Source organism: Notamacropus eugenii, chromosome 4 (assembly GCF_028372415.1).
Source record: "Notamacropus eugenii isolate mMacEug1 chromosome 4, mMacEug1.pri_v2, whole genome shotgun sequence".
NCBI lineage: Eukaryota > Metazoa > Chordata > Mammalia > Diprotodontia > Macropodidae > Notamacropus > Notamacropus eugenii.
Window position 1 is genome coordinate 442,038,484 of NC_092875.1, and position 22,095 is coordinate 442,060,578.

Below are 22,095 nucleotides of genomic sequence, written 5' to 3' on the forward strand. Positions count from 1 at the left end.
AGAGGAAGTCCTTACATGCTTGATGTAGATGTCACCCTAACTCACCAACAGGTTTGAGGCCTGTTACTGTTTGCTGAGATGGGGTGTCACAGGGGTGTGGTTGCTGGGTATGCTACAGCTTCCTGGAGCCACAGGTGAGAGTTGAGTGAAGGTGGGTACCAAAGGAGGATGCGTAGCCCTGCGGGCCCTCCCACCAAAGGTGCTAGTCCTCTGTGGATACCCCATGTAACTCCTGGCACACGGTAGATGGTACAGAAATGCTTATTTCCTTCCCTCTCTTTGGTGCAGTGAGGACCCAGTTGAAGTTAAATGAGCTCAAACCAGGCCTCAAACACTTACTAGGTGAGTGACCTTGGTCAAGTTACTTAACCTCTGTTTGCCTTAATCTACTGGAGAAGGAAAAGGAAACCACTCCAGCATTTTTGCCAAAAAAAACCCCATGGGGTCACGAAGAGTTAGACACAACTGAATGACAAGTTGTTTTTCAGCAGCAGAGGCACTTATGATACAATACAGATATTCCTACAATATAAAATCAGAGGGCCAAAAAAAATTCCAGAAATCATTATCTATTTATTTGGTAGAAATGTGCTGTTCAACTATGTGAGTCTATTCAACCACAACAGATACTTATGCCTGTTAAATGCTGCAATCTATATACCTCAACAGAGGTTTAACTAAAAAGTTGGGAAACGCTGCTACATTCACACTGATTCCTGCTCCCATCTTGTCCGGCAATTTACTCCAGTCTGGAAATTGAACTTACTATTTTCTCTATGATGCATGATTTTGCTAAACTGAAAATAGTTTTCCACCATAACAGTATGCCAAGTAAAGCACTCTCTCCATCCACCATCGTGCCCCTAGACTTACAATGGGAAGATTCACTATCACAATTCAATTGCTGGGTCTCCAAGTTAGGAATGACCACCTTATTTTTGTTTACTGCAAAATACATAGCTCTCTGTTGGCAAGATAGATGTCCCTGCAACGCAGGGCTGACTGAACAATGTAAACACCTATTCATCCTAGAGAAACTTCATAAACCCACTGCTCTATATTTGTGTATTCTGTTTCATACGTATTGACAGGAAATCAAGACAAAGAGGCAGTATGGTATAATAGAAAGAGTTCTGGATTAAGCAAACGGCTGCTCCTGGGACAAAGGATCCAGATTCCAGTTCTTGCACAGGTCACTTTGAACCTCTCTGGGCCTTACTTCTCTCATCTGTCAACATAGGGAGAGGGACTAGATGGTCTCTAAACCCTACCACTCCATAATTTGGTGACTAAAGAAAATGACGTGTTGGTTTGCTGTCCTATTTTTATTCCCTGAAAACCTTTCTGACATTAGGCAAATCACTTAAGTATTCTGTGTCTCCACACCTATAGCTATAAAATGGGGTAAGTATACCTGTTTCTTCTATTGTTTTTGGCAATATTATTTAACTGAAGTGGAAACACAGCCCTTTTGGAAGAATAGGACTCATCAAAACCTAATGTGGTACTCTTTATACTAGAGTATGGAGGAGTACAGAGGTCACATCAAAAGATTTCCTTTGAGGATACCACACCCTGTCTATGCAATACTAGGTACCTCATGATCAAAGAATGTGTTGGAGCTAAGAATAGGCATAGAGTTCATCTCCTTTTACAGATGAGGAAACTGAGGCAGAGAGAAGTGAACATGATGGCTAAGATGACCCAGATGATCAGCAGCGCAGACAGGATACAAACTCTGTACCTCTGAGGACAGACCCAGGAGTCTTTCCTTGTCATCATGCTCTGCCCGCTATATAAAATTTTATGTTCACCTGTCCAAATTGTAGTATCTAAAATGGTGAGGACAAATTCAATTTACTATAAAAATAAAATTCAAAGTAAGATCTACAGGACTGCTATGTATTTCTTTCTTTCAGAATTCTGCTTAGGTTATACAGATACCCTGTTGGGTAATCCTACCCTTTCTGTCCCTATCGCCTTCTGCTTTCCCAATTGAAAAGCTTAGCTGTGCTAGCTGGAGGGGATGAGGGGAAAGGAGAAGCAGGAAGAGATCCTATTTAAACTTCAAAATTATCCACAGACAACATATCTTCAGCTCAGTGAAAAGTCACATCTCTCAAAGTCAGCAGTCAGGGAAGGCAGAGGCAAAGGGGAAAAGGCTGCCAGGAAAGTGACTGTAATTTAGAGGTGCCAGAGCAGGGAGAGGGAGCCATCCCCAAGCAGTACTCACTTTATGCAGGAAGCCTGAGCCACTCTGAATTCAGTTTCCCGTACTTCGGAGATCTTTATTTTCCAAACGTTTTCATTTTTTGCTTTCAGAGGAGCCTAGTCGTGGTTTCCGTTTTGACAGAGTCACTGCCCAGCCCTTCTCCCTTTGATAGGACACAGCGGATCCCGAGGATATCTTACGTATGTGGGTTCCACCCTCCTGCCTAGGTGGCCCCACCTCCTCTTACCACGCAGTCCCAGACACCAGTTTTTTTCTGGGAAGAGTCCTTGGATAAGTTTGACGGATTTGTCATGAGTTGCTATAAATAACTCAATTAGAAATTTTTATACTGCCATGCCTGTGAAAACATACCACAGAATGCACATAATCTGGCTGCTCAGATCAAAATGAGGACACGCAGAGGTGCCCTGGGGGGTTGGGAGTGGGCAGTGAGCGATCCAAAGCAGCTAGGATTATAGAAATTAAATCACAAGCGAACCCCCAAAGTTCAGAGTGGGATACAAATCTCTCTGGCTGCAGGTTGCCCTTTTGTTACATCTTTTGGGGGGAGATAGGGGTGGGGAGAGTGGGCAGAGAAGAGACACATTGTCAGATCTCCCCAAGCTCTATTAAAGATTACTCCATCTTTCCCCCTAGGCCCTCCACTCCTCCATTCTCATCCTCCATGACTTTGCCTCTCTATGGTGGGGATAAGAACTGACAAATTCATTCATAAATAATGATGAACAATTAATCATCTGAGAATTTTTTTTTCAAAAGGTAGTCTGACTCTCCACCTCAATATGGAACAAATTTTATACTGGAGGCAAAGGGAGGGAGGGGACAGCAGGATAATTTCTGTAGTCATATAGTACAGCTATTTAGCACTATAGGACTATGGATCTAGAAGGCCCTTAGAGGCTGTCCATTCCAATCTATTTGACAGAGAAAGAAACTGAGGGTCAGAGAGGCTAAGAGAGCTAAAAACGCAGAGCTGAAATTTTAACCCATGTCCTGTGACTCAGTTTTCTCATCTGTAAAATGGAGATAATAGCACCTACCTCCTATGGTTCTTGTGATGATCTATTGAGACAATATATGTGCTACATGCTACCATTATTGTTGCTATTATTATCATGATCATACAATGAGGGCAGGTTATAGCAAAACTGTCACTTCTTGGACCTGGGTTCAAATCCTGGATTTTCCATTTACTACTATTAGTGAGCTATTTAGACCATCATTTTTCTTTATAAAACAAACTACTGAGAGTTGATATAGTAACTAAATCTGTTTTTAAAAAAGTGATGAGTGTGAAAAGATCATTAGAGCATAGAGGACTCATTTTTAAATATTTTTTTTCTACTGAAGATTATGTAAGAGGTTTCCCAAAGCAGGAGTTGCATATACACTGGGAAATCTTGAGGCTAAAAGAGAGATGTTCTTTAATGGGACTTTTTTTTTAAACAAATTTTTGCACCTAACTTCTGGTTTTACTAGTATAAGGAAATTCCAGTGTGTAATCTCTTTTTATCAATTCAGACAGGCACCTGTGCTGCAATGGATAGTTTTGCAGAATTGCCTTAGAGTGCTAAGAATTTAAATGACTAATCCAGGATCTCACAGTCTGAACATGTCAGATACATGATTTGGATCTAGACCCCCTTCACTCCAAAGCCTTCCTGGGGTTCCTTATGCATGACACCCTATATCCCAACTCCATGCCTTCGCACTGGCCCTCCCACATACCTGGAATGTGCTCCCTTCCTACTCTACCTCACAGAATCCATTTCTTTCCTTTAACACACAGCTCAGGCACCAGCTTCTGTCTGAAGCCTTTCCAAATCCCCCAGCTGTCAGTGCCTTATCTCCGAAACCATTTTGTGTTTAGCTATTTTCTATTTATTCACTTTATATTTAAGCTGCATCTCTTAATATATCTACTAGGAAGCTCATTTATAATCTGTCTAATATCATTTTCTAAAGTAGGTTTCATTAGATATTCTATTTCCTCTTCACTTAATCTGGGCAGTTTATTTTTTGGTAAATATTCTTTCATTTCACTTAGTTTGATAAATTTACTGGCACATAATTGGGCAAAATAATTCCTAATAATTGCTTTAATTTCACCTTCACTAGTGGTGTATTCTCTCTTCCCATTTTTAACAACAGTGATTTGGTTTTCTTCCCTTTTTGTAAATCATATTAACTAATGGCTTATCTATTTTATTGATGTTGGGAATTTTTTCCCTATAAAATCAGCTCTTGGCTTTATTTATTAACTCATTCAGTGGTTAAATAGGCCAAAATCTCCCACTGCATCCTGGGCCTTCTCCAGTCATTCTGATGAATATCTGGTCACTGGATCCAGATGGCTCAGGAGGAGAACGTGAGGCTGGTGACCAGCACAACCCTCCCTCGCTCAAGACAAAGTCAAGTGCAAGTCATGTCGTCATTTCTCTGACGTCACAATCTTCTTCGAAAATGAAGGATGAACACAGACAGACTTGCCACCATTAGTATGTAAGTTTCTTAGAAACATGACTTGTTTCATTCTTTGTCCTAGCATCCCCAGTGCCTGATACAATGTGGTTGAGCATTTGTGCTTAAAGATTGTTTGGGGATTGATCACCTCTTGCATCTTAAGCTTCTACAATTAGTTTCCTGGTTTAATAATTAATATTTCAATGAAAACCAAATTATGTTTCAGAAGTTGTCTTATTTTAAGGATCTTTAGGTTCATGGGTAATTTTTATAAGCTAGATTCCAAATGACACTGTATCCTATAGTACTTCTAAAACATTTGATCAACTTAAATCTTATATTTTGTTTCATAATGTTCTAAAACAAAAGACAAGTATCTTATGCTCTCCCACACTACAAGAAAGTTCCAGGTGAAGTATTTCTTTAATTTTTCTTACCCTTATTTTATGCCAACAGAGAAAAACAAGGCAAAGCTCCCACTGAAAAAGGACAAGGTGAGACCAGTTTATTTCTAGAAAGAGTAACTCATAATTTTGGGGGGTGGGGGAGAAAGAAAGGGAACAAACATTTATTAAGTGCCTACTGTATGCTAGGCACCATGCTAATAAGTGCTTTACAAAAATTATGTCATTTGATCTGCACAAAAAGCCTGAGAGAGGTGTTTTTAGAATCTCGATTTTACAAAGGAAGAAACTGAGGTAAACAGAGGGTAAGTGACTTGCCCAGGATCACAGGGCTAGTAAGTATCTGAGGCCAGACTTGAACTCAGGCCTTCCTGACTCTTACCATAACCCTAACCCCAAGGTCTGATGCTCTGTTTATTGTGTAATTGAGCTCTCTCTGCAGGAGAAGAGCATGATGCCGGCGAAAGAGCCCTGGATGGGAAACTTGTTCCAGGCTCCGTACTCTATCCACTGTACCCCCTAGTTACCTATTTGAAGCCACCTTTGGTCTCAAAGCTAAAAAGCATTAAATAAGCTAGTCATACCCTAAGATGGGAACACTTTATGGAAAAAAAAGTTAGATTTCTGTTTTGCTTGCTTGTGCAGTGACCCAAGGCTAACACCAGCATGTGACGACAGACATTACATAACAGACTAAATCAAGAATCATTTTTTTTACGTTTTTTAACCTCTTCCCCCATGATAGACATACAATCTCATATTTAGGAATCACCATACCACAAAGCCACAATGTCACATACCATAAAGAGATGGCACTCACCTTACTAGAGGCTGTTCTACTTGCTGAGATCCTGGAGGGGTGACTGCTACTGTGACTTGCTGTTTTATCCTTAAAACACACATAAAATTGCAACATTAGTATGTGTGAAAATATAACAACAGGAAAGTCAAGGCAAATTTTTCATTTCAACACAAACTTATTCTCAAGGGAAAAAAAAGATTTTTGTTTGTAACTAGCATACCAGATTGACAAATATCAAACTTTGCCTGAAAGTCAAAGTTTTCATGCTTTGCCTGAAGGCCATCTCAATATTAAAACAGAGACAGAAATAGGAGCTAACATACTAGATTTGCAAACATCAACTTTTCCTATCGTTTTCATCTAAGTAATAAAACAGAAAACATACAAAATGAGTATAAATCCTCCTCCTGCCTTCTTCAATGATCTTTAGCAAAAGGTACCTCAAGGCCATCTCCACTTTTTGGCCCCATTATGGAAACCACATCCTAAAAGGAAAGTGTCTTTTAACTAAGGAAAAAGGCTATGATTGGGGGCTGTATTCCTGACTAAGCATTTTGTCTTCAAATAGACCACAGATGTGATGAACAACGGGCAAAAGGAATGATGTGATGGTGATACCTCTATAATATTAACACAAAATGATAAAAATATGCTCTAACACCTACCTCTACAATGATTATCAATGTACTCTCTGCACTATCATAAAAGGGGCCCTAATGTACCCTTTAGTGTACACATGACTCATAAAAATATGACTCTAGTGTATCAGATATGATTTAAATCTCATGGAACTGATATAATAACCATTAATTAAATATTTAACTAACACTAATTTTGTTTACCTTCTTAGAATTTAAAAGGGCTTTTTTTTGGAAGAGGAATTCTCTGAAAAAAAATTTGAGTTGATGCCTTTGTTTTCAAAGAATCGTAGGGGTCATCTAAGTCCAACTTCCTGCCTAATGCAAGAATTCTCTCTACAACACCCCTGACAAGCCGTCACGGTCAACCAGATCATGCTAGATAAAAGATAAAGGCATCTAGGTGGTGCAGTGAATAAAGTTTCAGACCTGCAGTCAGGACGACTCATCTTCCTGAGTTCAAATCTGGCCACAGACAGTTACTAGCTTTGTGACCCTGGACAAGTCACTTCCCCTGTTTGCCTCAGTCTCCTCATCTGTAAAATGAGCTAGAGAAAGAAATGGCAAATCGAGTATCTTTGCCAAGAAAATCTCAAAATGGGGCCATGAAGAGTCAGACATAACTGTAAAGAGACTCAACAATAGATACAAGATAAGACCATAGATTTAGCTCTGGAAGAGACCTTAAAGATCAATCTAGTCCCACCCTTCATTTTACATTAGAAGAAACTGAGGTCCAGAGAGGCAAAGGTGACTTGCCCACAAAAATGGTGCAAAATGACTAAGTAGCAAAGTCAGGGCTTGAACCCCAGCCCTCTCGTTCCAAATTCAGCATTTTTCTCACTACACCACACCACCTGCAGCCAGTTGTGATCAAAACTCCGCCTAGAAATTTCCCATTAAAGAACAAAGTCTAACCAGATCATCCTACCGACATTAGAATTATCTTTATTTCAGGCACTCTTTCTGGCAGTGTGCTGAAAACTCTCAGTCTTCAATGGAAAGTCATGCACACAATGACCATAGTCTTAAACTTTCAGAGGGATTTCACATCATTTCTAATTACTAAGTTCAAACACTTCTCTTCCTGATTTCTCTCTTTCTGTCAAGGACATCACCAGCTTCCTGAGCTACTTAGGTTCACAAGCTCAGTCACTCTTGACCCTACCCCATGTATTTATTGAGTTGCCAGAAAGATATGTTGATTCTTCCTTTACAACACTGCTCTGCATTCATTTCCTCCTCTCTACTCCAAACAGAGTCAGAATATCTTGGTTCAAAACCTGTCCCTGACACTTACTACCTATATGACCTATGGGACCACCTCACTTCTAGGGGCCTCAGTTTCCTCATTTGTAAAATGGAGGAAGTATGTGTGAACAAGATGATTTTTAAGGTCTCTCCTAACTTTAAATCTTTGACTCAATGATCCTGTTCATTTGCTGATCCCTAGGTGTGAATGCTGGCAAACCAATAGTTTAAATCCTGATAAAAATAATATCAATATCGCTACTACCACCACCGCAACTGCTAGCTAGCATTTATATGGTGCTTCAAGATTTGCAAAGCACTGTACATATGGTAGTTCATTTGATCCTTACAACATCCCTGTGAGAAAGGTGCTATTATTATCTCCATTTTAAAGAGTAGGAAACTGAGTCTGAGAGAGAATAAGTGACTTGTGGAGGGTCATACAGCTAGTATGGAGTCTGAGGCAGGATTTGAACTCAGGGCTTCTTGATCCTAAGTCCTGTGCTCTACTTCACTGATACAGAATAAGACGGTGGCTTAGTGGAGTCAGGAAGACCTTGGTTCAAATCCTTCCTCTGATGAATATTGGCTGTGTGACACTGGGTAAATCAATTCTCAGTGCCCCCAAATAACTTTGTAAGACTATACATTAAAGAATAATTGTTGATTTGCACTGGTAAAGGGAATTTTCTCCTTGGAAGTTCCCTAGACTAATGAAATCACTGTTTTCACAATAACTACTGATGTTAAGGAGGCAACTCTGAACCACTTAAATGGCGCCCTCATTCATTTATCCATGTAGTCAGCAAGCATTTATTAAGACTACTTTGTGCAATTCCCCATGGAAGTTTAGGGGACCTACACAAACCACTACAATACTGAGATGCCTCTATGATCTCAGAGATGTGGGGACTCTTTCCATTGATGCAGACTGAAAGCCATCCATAACAGTTTAACAATGGCTCTTGTCCATGTCCTCCCATAAGTTAGCCACAAGGAGTCCATCCTCATGTATTAAGACTTTCCCTTAACTCTCTCATCATAAGAATACCTATGCTATCCAGGAGTTATTCTTTTGCTCCCTTCAGATGATCAGCTATCTTTTTGGATCACATAGGTATATGAGGACATCCTTTGCCCAGTTAACTTATGCCCAATGTGGCCTCTAATTCCCAACTTTGATTGTTGGGAATTGTAGATGGTAGTTCTCAATTTTGATCCCTTATTGATTGTGAAAAAAATGGTATTTTGATTCATTTATATGCTAGGGCCTTTAAAGTAACTTCATGATTTCCCAAAAGCAATATAACTACCCTCCTCATATTTAATTCTGGACTCAGTTGCCTGGGGAAATTGGGGAACTCTTTGACTTGCTGTATTGAGGAACTACTTTTGGTATTGGATATATACTCTGGTTCCTTTTTTATGGGACATGTGTCCTTGTTGAAGGGCACATGCCCTGGAAAGATGACACAGCAACTTCTTATTGGTCCCTAGGACTAGTGTACGGAAGAAAAGATAATTGACAACTGGAAGAGCTGCCCACTCTGTAGGTTATAAGAGAATCTCAGGAGTTGTTCCAGCCTTTCTTTGGGGATACATGAAATCCTTTCTGTCTCTTGGACTTCCAGTAGGAGGTAGGTAAGGATTTCTTCTTCCTCTTCACCTCATGACATCAAAAAGTTCATGGGAAGTGAGACTATGCTTATTCTGCTTCCTGTTTTCTTCCCTGAGTCAGGTCCATGACCAGCAATCCTGATAAATGGACATTTCCAATCATGAAGTTAAACTCATGAGTTTGAGAATTGTAAGATACCAAAGCTGGATGCCAGCTGATCAGTAGGCAGGGTCATTTCGAACCTGGAAGGACCAGTGAAAGTCAGCCTGGAGATCTGGAGCTTGTGAATTGGCTGGACAGTACAGGCCCAAGGTGAATGTGAAAGTAAAATATCTACAGTTTCACCAAGTGTCTTTTTCTTTCAGGGAGAAAATAACTATGGTGTGCCATGTTTTCTCTGTTAACATGCATCTACTGTGAGTCTTTTGAATCTGATATAATTTTAATTGAGTAAAAAAATAAAAATCTTTGCTTTGCCTAATATGGCTTCCTCCAAGATTGGAAAAAAATACAAGTTGTGCGTTGGGTTTTGTTTTCGTCCTCTATTGGCATGGAAGCAACATTTATTGAATCACTAACAATTTAGAGAATTCTGCAAAAAACTGGAGAAAGGGCAGACATGTCTAATCATCTCTTCAACCTTTGGAATTTGCTCTTTAAAATAAGGACACCCATTTTTGAAACCAAGATAATATCTGAGACTCTTGCTTATCCCTTATTTCTCACACCCAGCACTTTCTAAGTCCTCATAATTCCAGTTCCAGTAACTCTCATATGTGCCTTCTCTTTTTAATTTTTCAGTCATTATCATAGTATATAGGCTTATATTAGTATTCTCCTAGAATACTGTATCCCAACAGCATCTACTCTCTCCAATCTATCCTTCACATGGATGTCAAATCAATCTTCCTTGTGTTCAGATCAAGTCATGTCATTGCTTTAATTGCTTCCTATCGCCTACCAAGTAGAATTCTAACTCCTTGATTCTCTCATTCAAGGTCTTTCACAACCTCTCGCAGCCTTCCTCCCCGCCCCCTCCTTTCAAGCCTTATCTCATATGTACCCATGTACTCTATGCTCCCATCAAACTGATCTTCCTGTCTCTGGAGCATACCTATTTCAATGCCTTCACTCATGTTGTTGTAATCCTTATACCTAGGATGTCCTCTCTCACTACCACTTCCTGTTGAAATCTTATCCACCCTTTAAAATTTGACTTGCATGCCATATCCTCCATAAAACCTTGATTTCCCAAGTTAGGAGATCTCCCAACTTTTTCTTCCTCAGAAAAATTATTTTGTTTTGTACTTCTCCCATCCACTTTTCATTTACATCAATTGTATTTATGTCATATTGCCTTATTAGACTAGAAGTCCATGGGGGTAGGACCTTAGGTCTTATCTAACCTTATCTTCCTAATGTAGCATTCTATACATTGTAGATATTTTAAAATATTTATTGAATTAATATGCAGACTGAATTTAGTTTAAATATGAGAAACCTGAACCTAAGACAAGTATAGGTAAAAAAAAAAAAAGATTAAATTACAATGTTTGAGATTATGATCTATTAATTTGGAGAAATATTATAATATTGGACACAGTATTTGATATATTGATACATAATTCTTAATGTATAAATCAATCAGAGGCTTTATTCAATAGATTTTCTAATATTACCCTGATATATTAGATTTACAGTAACCCACCAAACAGTTGGGAATGGACTAATCCCTTCTCACTCCTTTACTCAAGTCAGATGGGCTGCTTGTCTCCATCTGTGAACTCAGTCCCACCTGGCTTTTGGCTTCAGTTCTGTCTCTGGATTGGGAATACATAAGAAGCCCTGGCCTCAGAGGATCTTCCTTACTAATATTCCTAGTTTCTATATGCCTCTCCACATTCCTGCTATTCTGTGGATCACCTGGAATTTATGACTAGTCTATTCTTTCTTGTCTGTACGGTATGTATACAGATCATCAATCCTTGGAATCTAATCCTCTGAAGGTGTCCCCTGAATTCCTCAATTATAAAAGCCAGGAGCTCTTGGAATTTTGCCTCAGGTAATCAAAATTCTCTGAATTAGTTTCTCCAGTCCTTTCTGAGTGATGCAAATCAAGCCTTCTTCCCATTCAACCAAAGGTCTGCAAAGATAGTACAACAGGTCCCGCAGGATCCTCCCCACCATCTGTCATCCTCAGGGTAACCCAAATTCTTAAAGTTTCCACTTGTGCAACAGGTGCCTGTACCTGGTCCTAAAATATCTCAGAAACCCAGATGATAAGTTTAGATCTGGAGGGAAAAGTAGGGGAAGGGGATCATCTAGTTCAATCCCCTCATGATTGAAACTGAGATCCACAGGGATGCAAAGACAAAAATTAAACAGTCTGCCCAGGCAGAACTTACATTTTATTGGAGGGAAACAACATAACATGTCCAAGATTGTGCAGGCAGTATGTGTCAGGATTCAAGTCCTACTGTTTCCACTGTGCTGCATTCCTTTTTATGTGCTAGATATCAAAGTCTGGAAACTATCATTTCTGCTAAGGTCCATACAGCATAAACTTAACGACATCATAAACTCCATAAACTTAATGGCTATCGGTAACAACAAAAAAATCTCATGATGATACAAAACAAAGAGCAAGTTTTTATTTAAAGTCCTAGCCTTTAAAAAATGTAAGCTATTGTTCTCTGTCCCATTCTAGGTCTTACTGGTTAGTTCTACCTCTTTTGGTACTATGCCATCTAGATGTCATGTAGCTAAGATAGTTGGTGATGAGTGGCTGATGGACAGGACATAAAGGATATCAAAGGAAAGAGTCCAAAAGGATCTCAGTGGGCTAGGCTAATGGGTTAATCTAATAGAACGAATTTCTGAAGTGACCGTATTGGTACAAAAAAATTCCAGTGAAGAAGCTCCTTTTGCTAACACAGATCAGCAGCTACTCTGAACCTTAAAGGTGGAAAGAATTGCCTGAGGGCATTGAGAATTTAAAGCAACTAGACCAGAGTTACATAGCTAACGTTTCAGACATGGTGAAAAAAATTAAATAGGTATAAATGTAAAATTCCTCAAAAAGTCCTACTGTTGCCTCAAAAAGGTACTGAGGTAATAGTGTGCCATTCTAGATTATAAAAGAAAAATGAAAAGTCTGACAGACTCTGTTTTTTGAAAAGGTTGCAAACCTAATCCTACTAACACAATGTATCAACCTTCTAAGAATTAACCTAGCTTAAGTATAAAGAAGCTTATCACTAGCAGGCTGGTCATTTGCATATAGAATTCTTTGGCCATGCGTCTCACAAAGTAAAGAAAAACACAAAATGGCCCTCATTCTTCTTATCTATCTTCTTCCAGTTGGCAGTGATGGTTGCAGCGGTATGAGAATCACAGTTTTTAGGTAACCTACAAACATTAAAACTTCATGGTTGGGATTGTAATTTGAGGTACTTGTTAAATGAACATAAGTGGAGACACACGCTAGCAGAACTGAATTGTATCAATTTTAACATTCTTGCTTGAAATGAGACCAAAAGACAAAGAAAGTTGCAGTGACCTGGAAAAAGGGAGGACAGGTTTTCCCAGGCAAAGATAAAGGAGTTGGTGGAGTTGATTTTATCTTGTCTGAAAATTCAGACAAGAATGTACCAGGAAAGTTTTCAGGCAGAATAAACTATTTGAGCTTAACCTTGAAGGAAGGTAAGTATTCTAAAGGGCAGAGGCCAGGAAGGAATGCTTTGCAGGCCTGGAGAGATAGCTGAATCAAAAACACAGAGATGGAATGTCACGTGTGAAGAACAGTCAGCAGGCTAGTCTGGCTGGAACATGGTGTGTGGAAGGATGTAATGTAAAATAAGGCTGGAAGAAAGGGTGAGGCCAGGCGGTGAAGGGCTTTAAATAGTGGAGTGATAAGGTCAGATCTGCGCTTTTGGAAAAAAATCACTCAATGGCTATATGGAGGATGGATTTGAATGGGTAAAGCCTTGAGGAACAGAAAAGACTTAGGAGGTTATTACAATAGTCCAGAAGACAGAAAATGAGGGTCTGAACTAGGGTGCTGACTGTGAGTGAAGAAAAGGAGATGGACATGAGACATGTAGAGGTAGAAACAAAATGATCCAGGAACTAACTGAATATCAGGGTTGAGTACAAATGAGGAGTCAACAAAAACACTGAATTATAAACCTACACGGCTGTTAAGATGGTGGTGTCTGATGGAAATTGAAAAGCCTGTGAGAGGAGTGATTTGATAATGAGTTACTCTATAGAGTTTGAGATGTGTACAAGAAGTGCAGTTAAAAATATAAGAAATACACATATGAAATTTATGAACCAACATCTGTTACAGAGAATATCTATGAAAGACTTGGCAGGCCCTACAAATTAAATCAAGATATGCACTGATACCAGGTGACTTCAACACAAAAGGTGGGCAAAGGAAAGGATGACAAAAAAATGCAGAATAAATTTTTGGAGTAATGAGAGAAGCTGAAGACTTATTAAACACGTAGAATGTTCACACCTATACCATATGAATACCTTCTTTGAGAGCAGGGCAGCTAGACGGTGATGTGGATATAGTGCTGGGCTTTGAGTCAGGAAGACATCTTGCTGAGTTCAAATCTGGCCTCAGATACTTAATAGCTGTGTGACTCTGGGCAAGTCACTTAACCCTGTTTGCCTCAGTTTCCTCATTTGTAAAATGAGCTAGACAAGGACACTCCAGTATCCTGCCAAGGAAGCCCCAAATGGGGTCAGGAAGAGTTGGACACAACTGAAAACTAACTGCTTTTTATATTTCTTTGTATCCTTAGAGCTTACTATATTATGGAAAAAGTTGAAATTGTTTTACCTCTGGCACATGACTCCTACCACGGAGAATATGTTTTAGAGGTAGTGAGGATTTGAGTCTACATTGTAGTATACTTCAGACCCCTTGGACAGAAAGAGAAGATAGATGAAATCTTAAGGAAATAGACCAAAAGTGTTACACTCAAGTAAGATAAGAGATTGTAGGGTTGCGGGACTTCAGTAATTCAGGTACCAGCAGGAATACTGCCAACAGTAGATGAACTAATAATTTCATTGTTCAAAAGAAGGAGGAACCACTAAGGGGAAATTCTGTTCTAATTCTGACTCACTAACAGAAGGAAACCTTGGAAGGAAATTGATTCCTACCTCTTAGAGTTTGTGAGAGGGAGAAAAGCCTTGCGTAATATGACATAAGCTCTTCCTTTTTGGAGAACAGATTTCAAAGGGCTCAGAGAAAGGGTAGAAAGGGCTTGCACTGAATAAAATCCATAGGTAAAGTCTTCCTTTGAAAGATAAGAAACTCAAATTCTGAGGACACAAAGGGAAACAATTCTGATGGGGAGGAAAAAGAAGTTGGGTGAAAAGACTATGTGAATGCAGAGATAACTCATCAATCAGCATAGACTTTGAAAAGATATAGATGACATTTTTCTGGGTTGCAATAGAAAGGTGCTTCATGGGTGGAAGCAGACTGGTGACATAACCAGTGGCGAGCATCAAAGAAAAGCAGTAATAGTAAAGGGTCTGGCACCTGTAAGGGCTTATTAAATCCTTGTTGATTGCTTGATTAAAATACATCATCAGGGAAATGAAAACTAGGTGAGCTGGTCTTGTGGCAGGACCAGTGATGACAGATGAACAGGCAGTTTTAGGAATGTTGCAAAGAGGTGAGAAAGGTCTCCAGCATGTTGGGAAGACCCTCTGGAGGTAGTGCCAAAGCCCAGAATTAGCTTAGGCCCAATAATATTCCATTACATTCACATATCACAACTTGCTTAGCCATTCCCCAATTGATCAGCATCTCTCAATTTCTTGGCCAGGCAGCTAGGTGGTGCAGTGGATAGAGCACCAGTGCAGGAGTCAGGAGGACCTGAGTTCAAATCTCACCTCAGACACCTGACACTCACTAGCTGTGTGACCTTGGGCCAGTCACTTAACCCCAACTGCCTCATCCTGGGTCATCTCCAGTCATGCTGATGAATATCTGGTCCCTGGATTCAGGTGGCTCTGGAGGAGAATTGAGGCTGGTGACCTGCACAGCCCTCCCTCCCTCAAAATAAAGTCAAGTGCAAGTCATGTCATTATTTCTCTGATGGTATGGTCTTCTTCGGCAACAAAAGATGAACATACAGAGCTTAGCACAGTGTCTGGTACATAGGTACTTATTAAATGTTTATTGAATGAATGAATGAATTAGTATTTGTCCACAGGAAGGGCCAATACACGTGTACTAAATTTGGACTGTAACCTTAACCTTGAGGGTGCTTATAGAAGTGGAAATATTACTAAAGAAAACAAACATGGGAAGAATCCTAAAAAGATAATGAAATGAGAGGTGTCCTCAGGGAAATCTCTCTCATGCCCATATCAGAAGAAGCAAAGGCCAACAATATTAGAAATAAAAACTAGGAGAGAGAATAAAAATGAGAAAAAAAATATGGAATGTGACTAAAACACTCTAGTCTTGCCTGTTTAAACTACCTATTGATGCTAAAAAATGGGAAATGGATTAAAGGAAGGACATCCACACCTACTATGAAAGTTTCATACTCAAATTTAAGCAATGTAAATCAATTTCCACAGGAAGGAGACCACAAAAAGCCTAAAAATTGCCTTATACAGGAGAGTCAATTTGCCAAGTTGATGCAACATTGCATTATTGGACAGAAATGTGGACTGGTAGTCAAGAACAGCTGGTTTGGAATCCAACCTCTCACATAACTGCGTGTTAGACTCCTGGCACGTCATTTAAACTTTGAGTGCCCTAGGCAAATTTCAAAACCTATAAATTGCAGAGAAAAGGTTGATCTGCATCAGAAAAGGAAGTTCTACTTAGAAAACTTCTTACACTGATAAAATATAGATTAGATTAATACAAAATAGATATGGCAGACAAAAGCAGCACCTTTCAAACTTGCTTGTGACACCTTAAGCTTGATGATAGATTATGGGCTCATAAAATAATGAGACAATGGGGGAAAAACTGGTTTAAAGAAGTTTGGCAAAGATCCAAATAAGAAAAGTCATCCTGAGGTCATTTAAAGATGAATGAAAGACGGAAAATTGCTGTATAGTCAGCAAGCACTTGTTGAGTGTCTATGATATTCTAGGCATGGTATTAAGCACTGGGGATACAAAGAAAGGCAAAAACAGTCCCTGCCTTCAAGGAGCTCAAAACCTAACAACATGAAAACAACTACGTACAAACAAGATAAATCAGAGATAGAAGACACCAAAATTAAGGAGGTCTGGCCAAGTCTTCTTTAAAAAGATGAGATTTTGACTGAGAATCTAAGGAAGCCAGGGAAGCCAAAGGGTGGAGAGGAGAAGAGAGAGCATTTCAGGCATGAGCCACAGCTAGTGTAAATACCCAGGGTTGGATCCATCCATTCTGGAGTGTAATTTGGAACTATGCCCAAAGGGCTATAAAACTGTGCATGTCTTTTGACCCAGCAATACCACTACTATGTCTATATTTCAAAGAGATTTTTATAAAGGGGGAAAGGACCTGTGTGTGTGTGTGCGTGTGTGTGTGTGTATGTTTTTTTTTTTACTAGCTTTTTTGTGGTAGCCAAATATTTGACTGAAGAAGCTGTGACATATGATTATAATGGAATATTATTGTACTGTAAGAAATGACTAGCCGGATGATTTCAGAAAAACCCTGGAAAGACTTACAGGAACCGATACAGAGTGAAATGATCAGAACCTGGAGAATATTGTACACAGTAACAGCAATATTGTACAATGAACAACTGCGAATGATTTAGCTATGCAATGATCCAAGACAATCTCAAAGGACTCATGATGCAAAATGTTATCTGCCTCCAGAGAAAGAACTGATGGAGTCTGAATACAGACTGAAGCATGTTATCTTTCACTTTCTTTCTTTTTTTGGTTCAAGTTTTCTTCCACAGAATGACCCATAGGGAAGATGATGTCATAGCTTGCAAGTAAATTGGATTTAAGTGAGGCAAGGCTGTGCAGTCACCAGCCTCACACTCTCCTCCAGAGTCATTTGGGTCTAGTGGCAATATATAGATCAAAATGACTGGAAATGGCCCTGATATAGTGGAAGACTTTTGCCTTTTTAAGCTAAGGTCTTTCCCAGGTCTCAGCTTGTCTGAGGCAATACCGATTCAGTGATTAAGGTTAGGTAAGAAGGGAGGCAAAGAATGGCCTCTTTTACCTAGTCAAAAAAAAATCAGTCTAGGAGGAGAAGACTCTCGGGGTTTCCAGCCAGAACAGAAACAATTGTTATTTACACTAATTCCCAATCATCACAGTCCAAATGATGATCAAATAAGGATAGGGCTAGGACCTATTGTCTGCCTATCAATGGAAGCCAGAAGGCTTTGGGTTTAAAGCGTGATCCTTAAAAAAGATACCTAGTTCATGAACCCCAAGATATTTTGCAAGGTTTCAGTGATCAAACTTTATATTCCTTTGGGTAGAGCACCCACAAGTGAGGGTATGATTCCCTATGTGGACAGAGGGTGTAGGAGGGAAGGAAAGGAGGAAGGAGGGAGAGGAGAAAATGAGAAAGAGAAGAATGGAGGGAGGAAGAAGGGAGAGAGGTGGTGGTGGTGGTGGTTGTCCTTCATTCTTGAAGGGGAACAAAATGACATCACTGTAATAAAGTCAAGTTTCAAGACGTCCGACTGTGGCCGATCAGACCAATATGAGCTCAGAATGCTCTACCACAGATTGGGCATAGATAGTTCGTGTGAACATTTGGGGTGCTTACTCAAAATTTGCACATCCTATGTTTCTTTTGAGCTGTTTCAATTCTGCTTTGCTCACAGAGCACAGTACTTTCGGATGTGGGCATGCCATGCTGAATGGTCCTATGCCAGTGTCTCCCATGTCACACAATCAATTCCAAAGTTCTTAAGAGAAACCTTGAGGATGTCTTGTATGGCCTCTTCTAATCACCAGGTGATTGCCTGCCCAGTGAAAGTTCACCATAAAATAATGTTTTTGGCAAGTATACGTTTTGCATTGGAACTATACACACACACACACACACACACACATATATATGTATACACACACACATATATACATATACATATATATATGCCACATTGCTTACTAGTGGGGGAAAGGGAAGGGAAAGAGGGAGAGAATTTGGAACTCAAACCTAAAAAATGAATGTTAAAAATTGCTTTGACATGTAATTAGAGAAAAAAGTAAAATCTTATTAAGAAAATAAAATACCCAGGGTTGGGAGACGGAGTATCTTATGCAAGAAACAGCAAAGATGCCAGTGTCACTGGGTTGCAGAGTATGTGGGGTTGAGTAAGGTATAATAAGACTGGAAAGAAGAGAAGGGGATGGTGAAGTAGTTCAAAAGCCAAACAGAAGATTTTATATTTGATTCTAGAGGCAACAGGGAGCTATTAGAGTTTCTCGAAAAGGGGAGTGACATGTTCAGACCTGTGCTTTTGGGAAATAACTTTGATAGCTAAGTGAAGGATGAACTGGAGTGGAGACAGATTTGAGACAAAGAGGGCCAGTATAAGGTGATGAAGGCTGTGACCAGAGTGGTGGAAGTATCAGAGAAGAGAACTGGAGTTTTTTGAGAGATGCTACCCTGAACACCTGTATTTATTCTTATTAAGCTTCCCTAAGTTAGAGGTGTTTAACTTAACAGTTTTTCATATTGTTAAATGACATTAAAAACAATCTCCATTTCCTCCTTTATGATAAAGGTTCTGTTGATCCAGAGTCAGTCACCCAAATGCTTAAAGCCTGTCTCATTCCATGATTAGAAGCCAATTCCTACTTTAAAATAAAAATTCAGGATCAGGAAGCAATTTTGGTATGAAATATGATAAAAATTAATTTTGGAGAATCCATGAACAGGCAGGGAAAAAAACAGGAATGATAAAATAATTACTTTGAATTTTGTAAATCAAAAATCCCTAGTAGTGGGCAGAATCTCACAGTAAATTCCACCTTCAGTATGCCTGTCAGAGTTTTAGTTTCAAAAACTCCCTTATTAATACCTATCTGATGGGCACCACATAAAATAAGAAATCCCATAACAGCTATGTAAACTAGGCTTATTTACAGGATTACAAGTGATGACCACACATTCTTTTTTTCAATGAGATACATTAGGAGAAAACAACTGTGTTGGGAACAGAATAGATACAAAGCTACATGCACAAGAAAAGGTGAAGGCCTGGGTGTTTTTCAAAATTTTCCTTCCACATAGATATGCATGCCCAGTTAGGCAAATAAAGCCTCTTGATTAAAAATGATCTTTAAAGTCATAGGCCCCAGTCTCTTCCAATGGAAATTATCTATTACCAATAATCCTAAAAGATCCTCAAATAAAAAATTATTCCATGGGTCCTGCTACTGTAGATCAGAAAGGGGAAGACTTAAATTACTAAGATCATACTAGTTAATCCTCAAGAAGAGAAAGAAGAAACAACCAAGTCATTTAAAACTTACTTTTTGGGGGGAATAGAAAAGTATAGAATCGAAATAGAAAAAAAGTATCAAGTAGCTAGACAGAGTTAATTCTTCCAGGGCTTGTACAGGAAAGGGATAGGCACCAAACCTCCCTTCTCCTGAGGCACAATTTCCAGTCTCTTCTATTCACAGTTATCTGCGAAACCCTAGCCCATCATTAAATAAAAAAAATTAAAACCTTGAGTATCTGTGAGGTCATGTTCACTTTATGGTTATGAATTCCACCCCCAAGGAGCTCACTGGGTTGTGTTTATAAAATGAGCATATTCCCCCATGTGGCCAGATGTGTCTGCCAGATTCTTTAATTAGATTTGATTGCAGGTTTGAAAGGGAATCTTCCTGCAAAAAAATATTTAGAGATGTTGACGATACTGTTGAATGTTTTCATCTTTTGTATTTCCAATATCTTATATTTTAGGACTCCTTGGCTAGTCTGTGTAATAACTGATGAATCCATAATTCTATGATATTTCAAAGGGATTTGATAGTGATTAGTAAACTTAAGTTCTTGTATAGAGAAATTTTATTCTATCCTGATTATCAGCACTAATCTGTATGGACAGTCTAACATGAGACAGAAGACCTAAGTTTGAATTCTGGGCTCTGTTGCATTATTTTATTAGGAAGGCAGTGTAATATAAGGGAAAGAACACTGGCCCCCAAGTCAGAGAAACTAAGTTCAGATCAGGCGTCTGATACTTACTACCCTATGATCCTATGACACGTAAGACTTCCCCTCTCTGCCTTATCTTTAAAAGGAGGTTAACTAGACAAGTTTTAAGGTCCTTCTCAGCTCCAGATCTACAATCCTATGATTTATGATAAACAACAATACCTTATTTATCATAATTATTTTGGTAGTAATTTTGGTGGGAGAGAGAAGAAGTCCTTGGCTCTGTGACTGGAGCAACCTTAGGACATGTTTGTTTAGGGCAGGAGAGAGGATAGAGAGGTATTGGAACCTTTGTCTTGCCCCTTCTGTTGCAGGCCACTACAGGGCAGGTTAGAGAAGCATTAACAAGTACAGGATCTTAACTGATTCAGTTGTTTATATTCAGAGGTCACTGGGCTTGTTTATGAAAGGGGTGTGTGTGTGTGTGTGTGTGTGTGTGTGTGTGTGTGTGTGTGTGTGTGTGTGTGTGTGTGTGTGTGTGTGTGTGTGTGTGTGTGTGTGTGTGTGTGTGTGTGTGTGTGTGTGTGTGTGTGTGTGTGTGTGTGTGTGTGTGTGTTCACAATAAATTAGGTAACCTTTGCAGACAAATGCTACTTTGGTACTTGAATTACAAAACTAGAGCTTAAACTTTCAGAATTCATGTCTCTTGAGAGCTATCTGAAATCAGAAGTAAGTGCAACGCTATTATTTGTAAGAAAGAATAGGTTTTAAAAGCTTACTTCCCAGTAATGTCAGGAAGCAAGATGACTTTCCAAAAGCCAAAATTAGCAAAGGCTGTGAGGGAGGCAGGCAGCAAATCTAGATTATACTTTTTTTTTTTTAGAATTATTACATTTAATTTAGAATAGTGCCCTCCTATTGTTTCTGTATACAACATATAGTTCAGCTTCTAAATGCAATATAAGAGCATCTGCCCAAGATATCTTATAAAGGAAACACCTTCAGAAAATACAGTGGGAACACCTTTCATCATCTCCCCAGCAGGCAGACATGAGACTTTTGCCAGGGGTAATAAAAATCCCTCAGTCCAAGACTACATGAAGTCTTGCCTCTGATTCAAACCCAAAACGCATATCTACGTGTTACTTCTACAGGAAGCCTTTCCTAACCCTTTTTAATTCTAGTGCTTTCCCTCTTTTAATTATTTCCTGTTTATCCTATTGAAAGTTTACTTTGTATATATTTGCATGTTGTCTCGCCATTAGATTGTAAGTTCTTTGAGGACAAAGGCTGTCTTTTCCTCCTTTTGTATCCCTAGTGCTTTGCACAGTTCCTGGCACATAGTAGGCGCTTAATAATGTTTATTGATCGATTGATTGATGCTCTGCCCTCTGTCAGGTTCTGTCAGCCTGGAATATTGGCCCACTGCGTTCAGATCTGGATGTTACCAGAGAATGGCTAATGGCAAGATCTGTAAATTTGCACTTCACTAGAAGTTATAAAATAAAGCCATGGACTGGAGGCTTGGGTTACAAAGCATTGCTTCTTCCCG

The 22,095-nt window shown here is 39.3% G+C and overlaps 1 protein-coding gene across 9 annotated transcripts in view; it reads right to left on the reverse strand.

Moving 5' to 3' along the window:
- Nucleotides 1-22,095, reverse strand: part of CAST (calpastatin) — a 137,939-nt gene that overhangs the window by 100,341 nt on the left and 15,503 nt on the right. For 7 of the 9 annotated variants that reach the window (XM_072606060.1, XM_072606057.1, XM_072606058.1 and 4 more), the window contains exon 3: nucleotides 5,921-5,989. In XM_072606060.1, coding sequence (XP_072462161.1) covers nucleotides 5,921-5,989 — 69 coding nt within the window. Of the gene's footprint in view, nucleotides 1-2,233; nucleotides 2,426-5,920; nucleotides 5,990-22,095 lie in introns of those variants that run through there. The other 2 variants (XM_072606064.1, XM_072606063.1) reach the window with 2 other exon arrangements.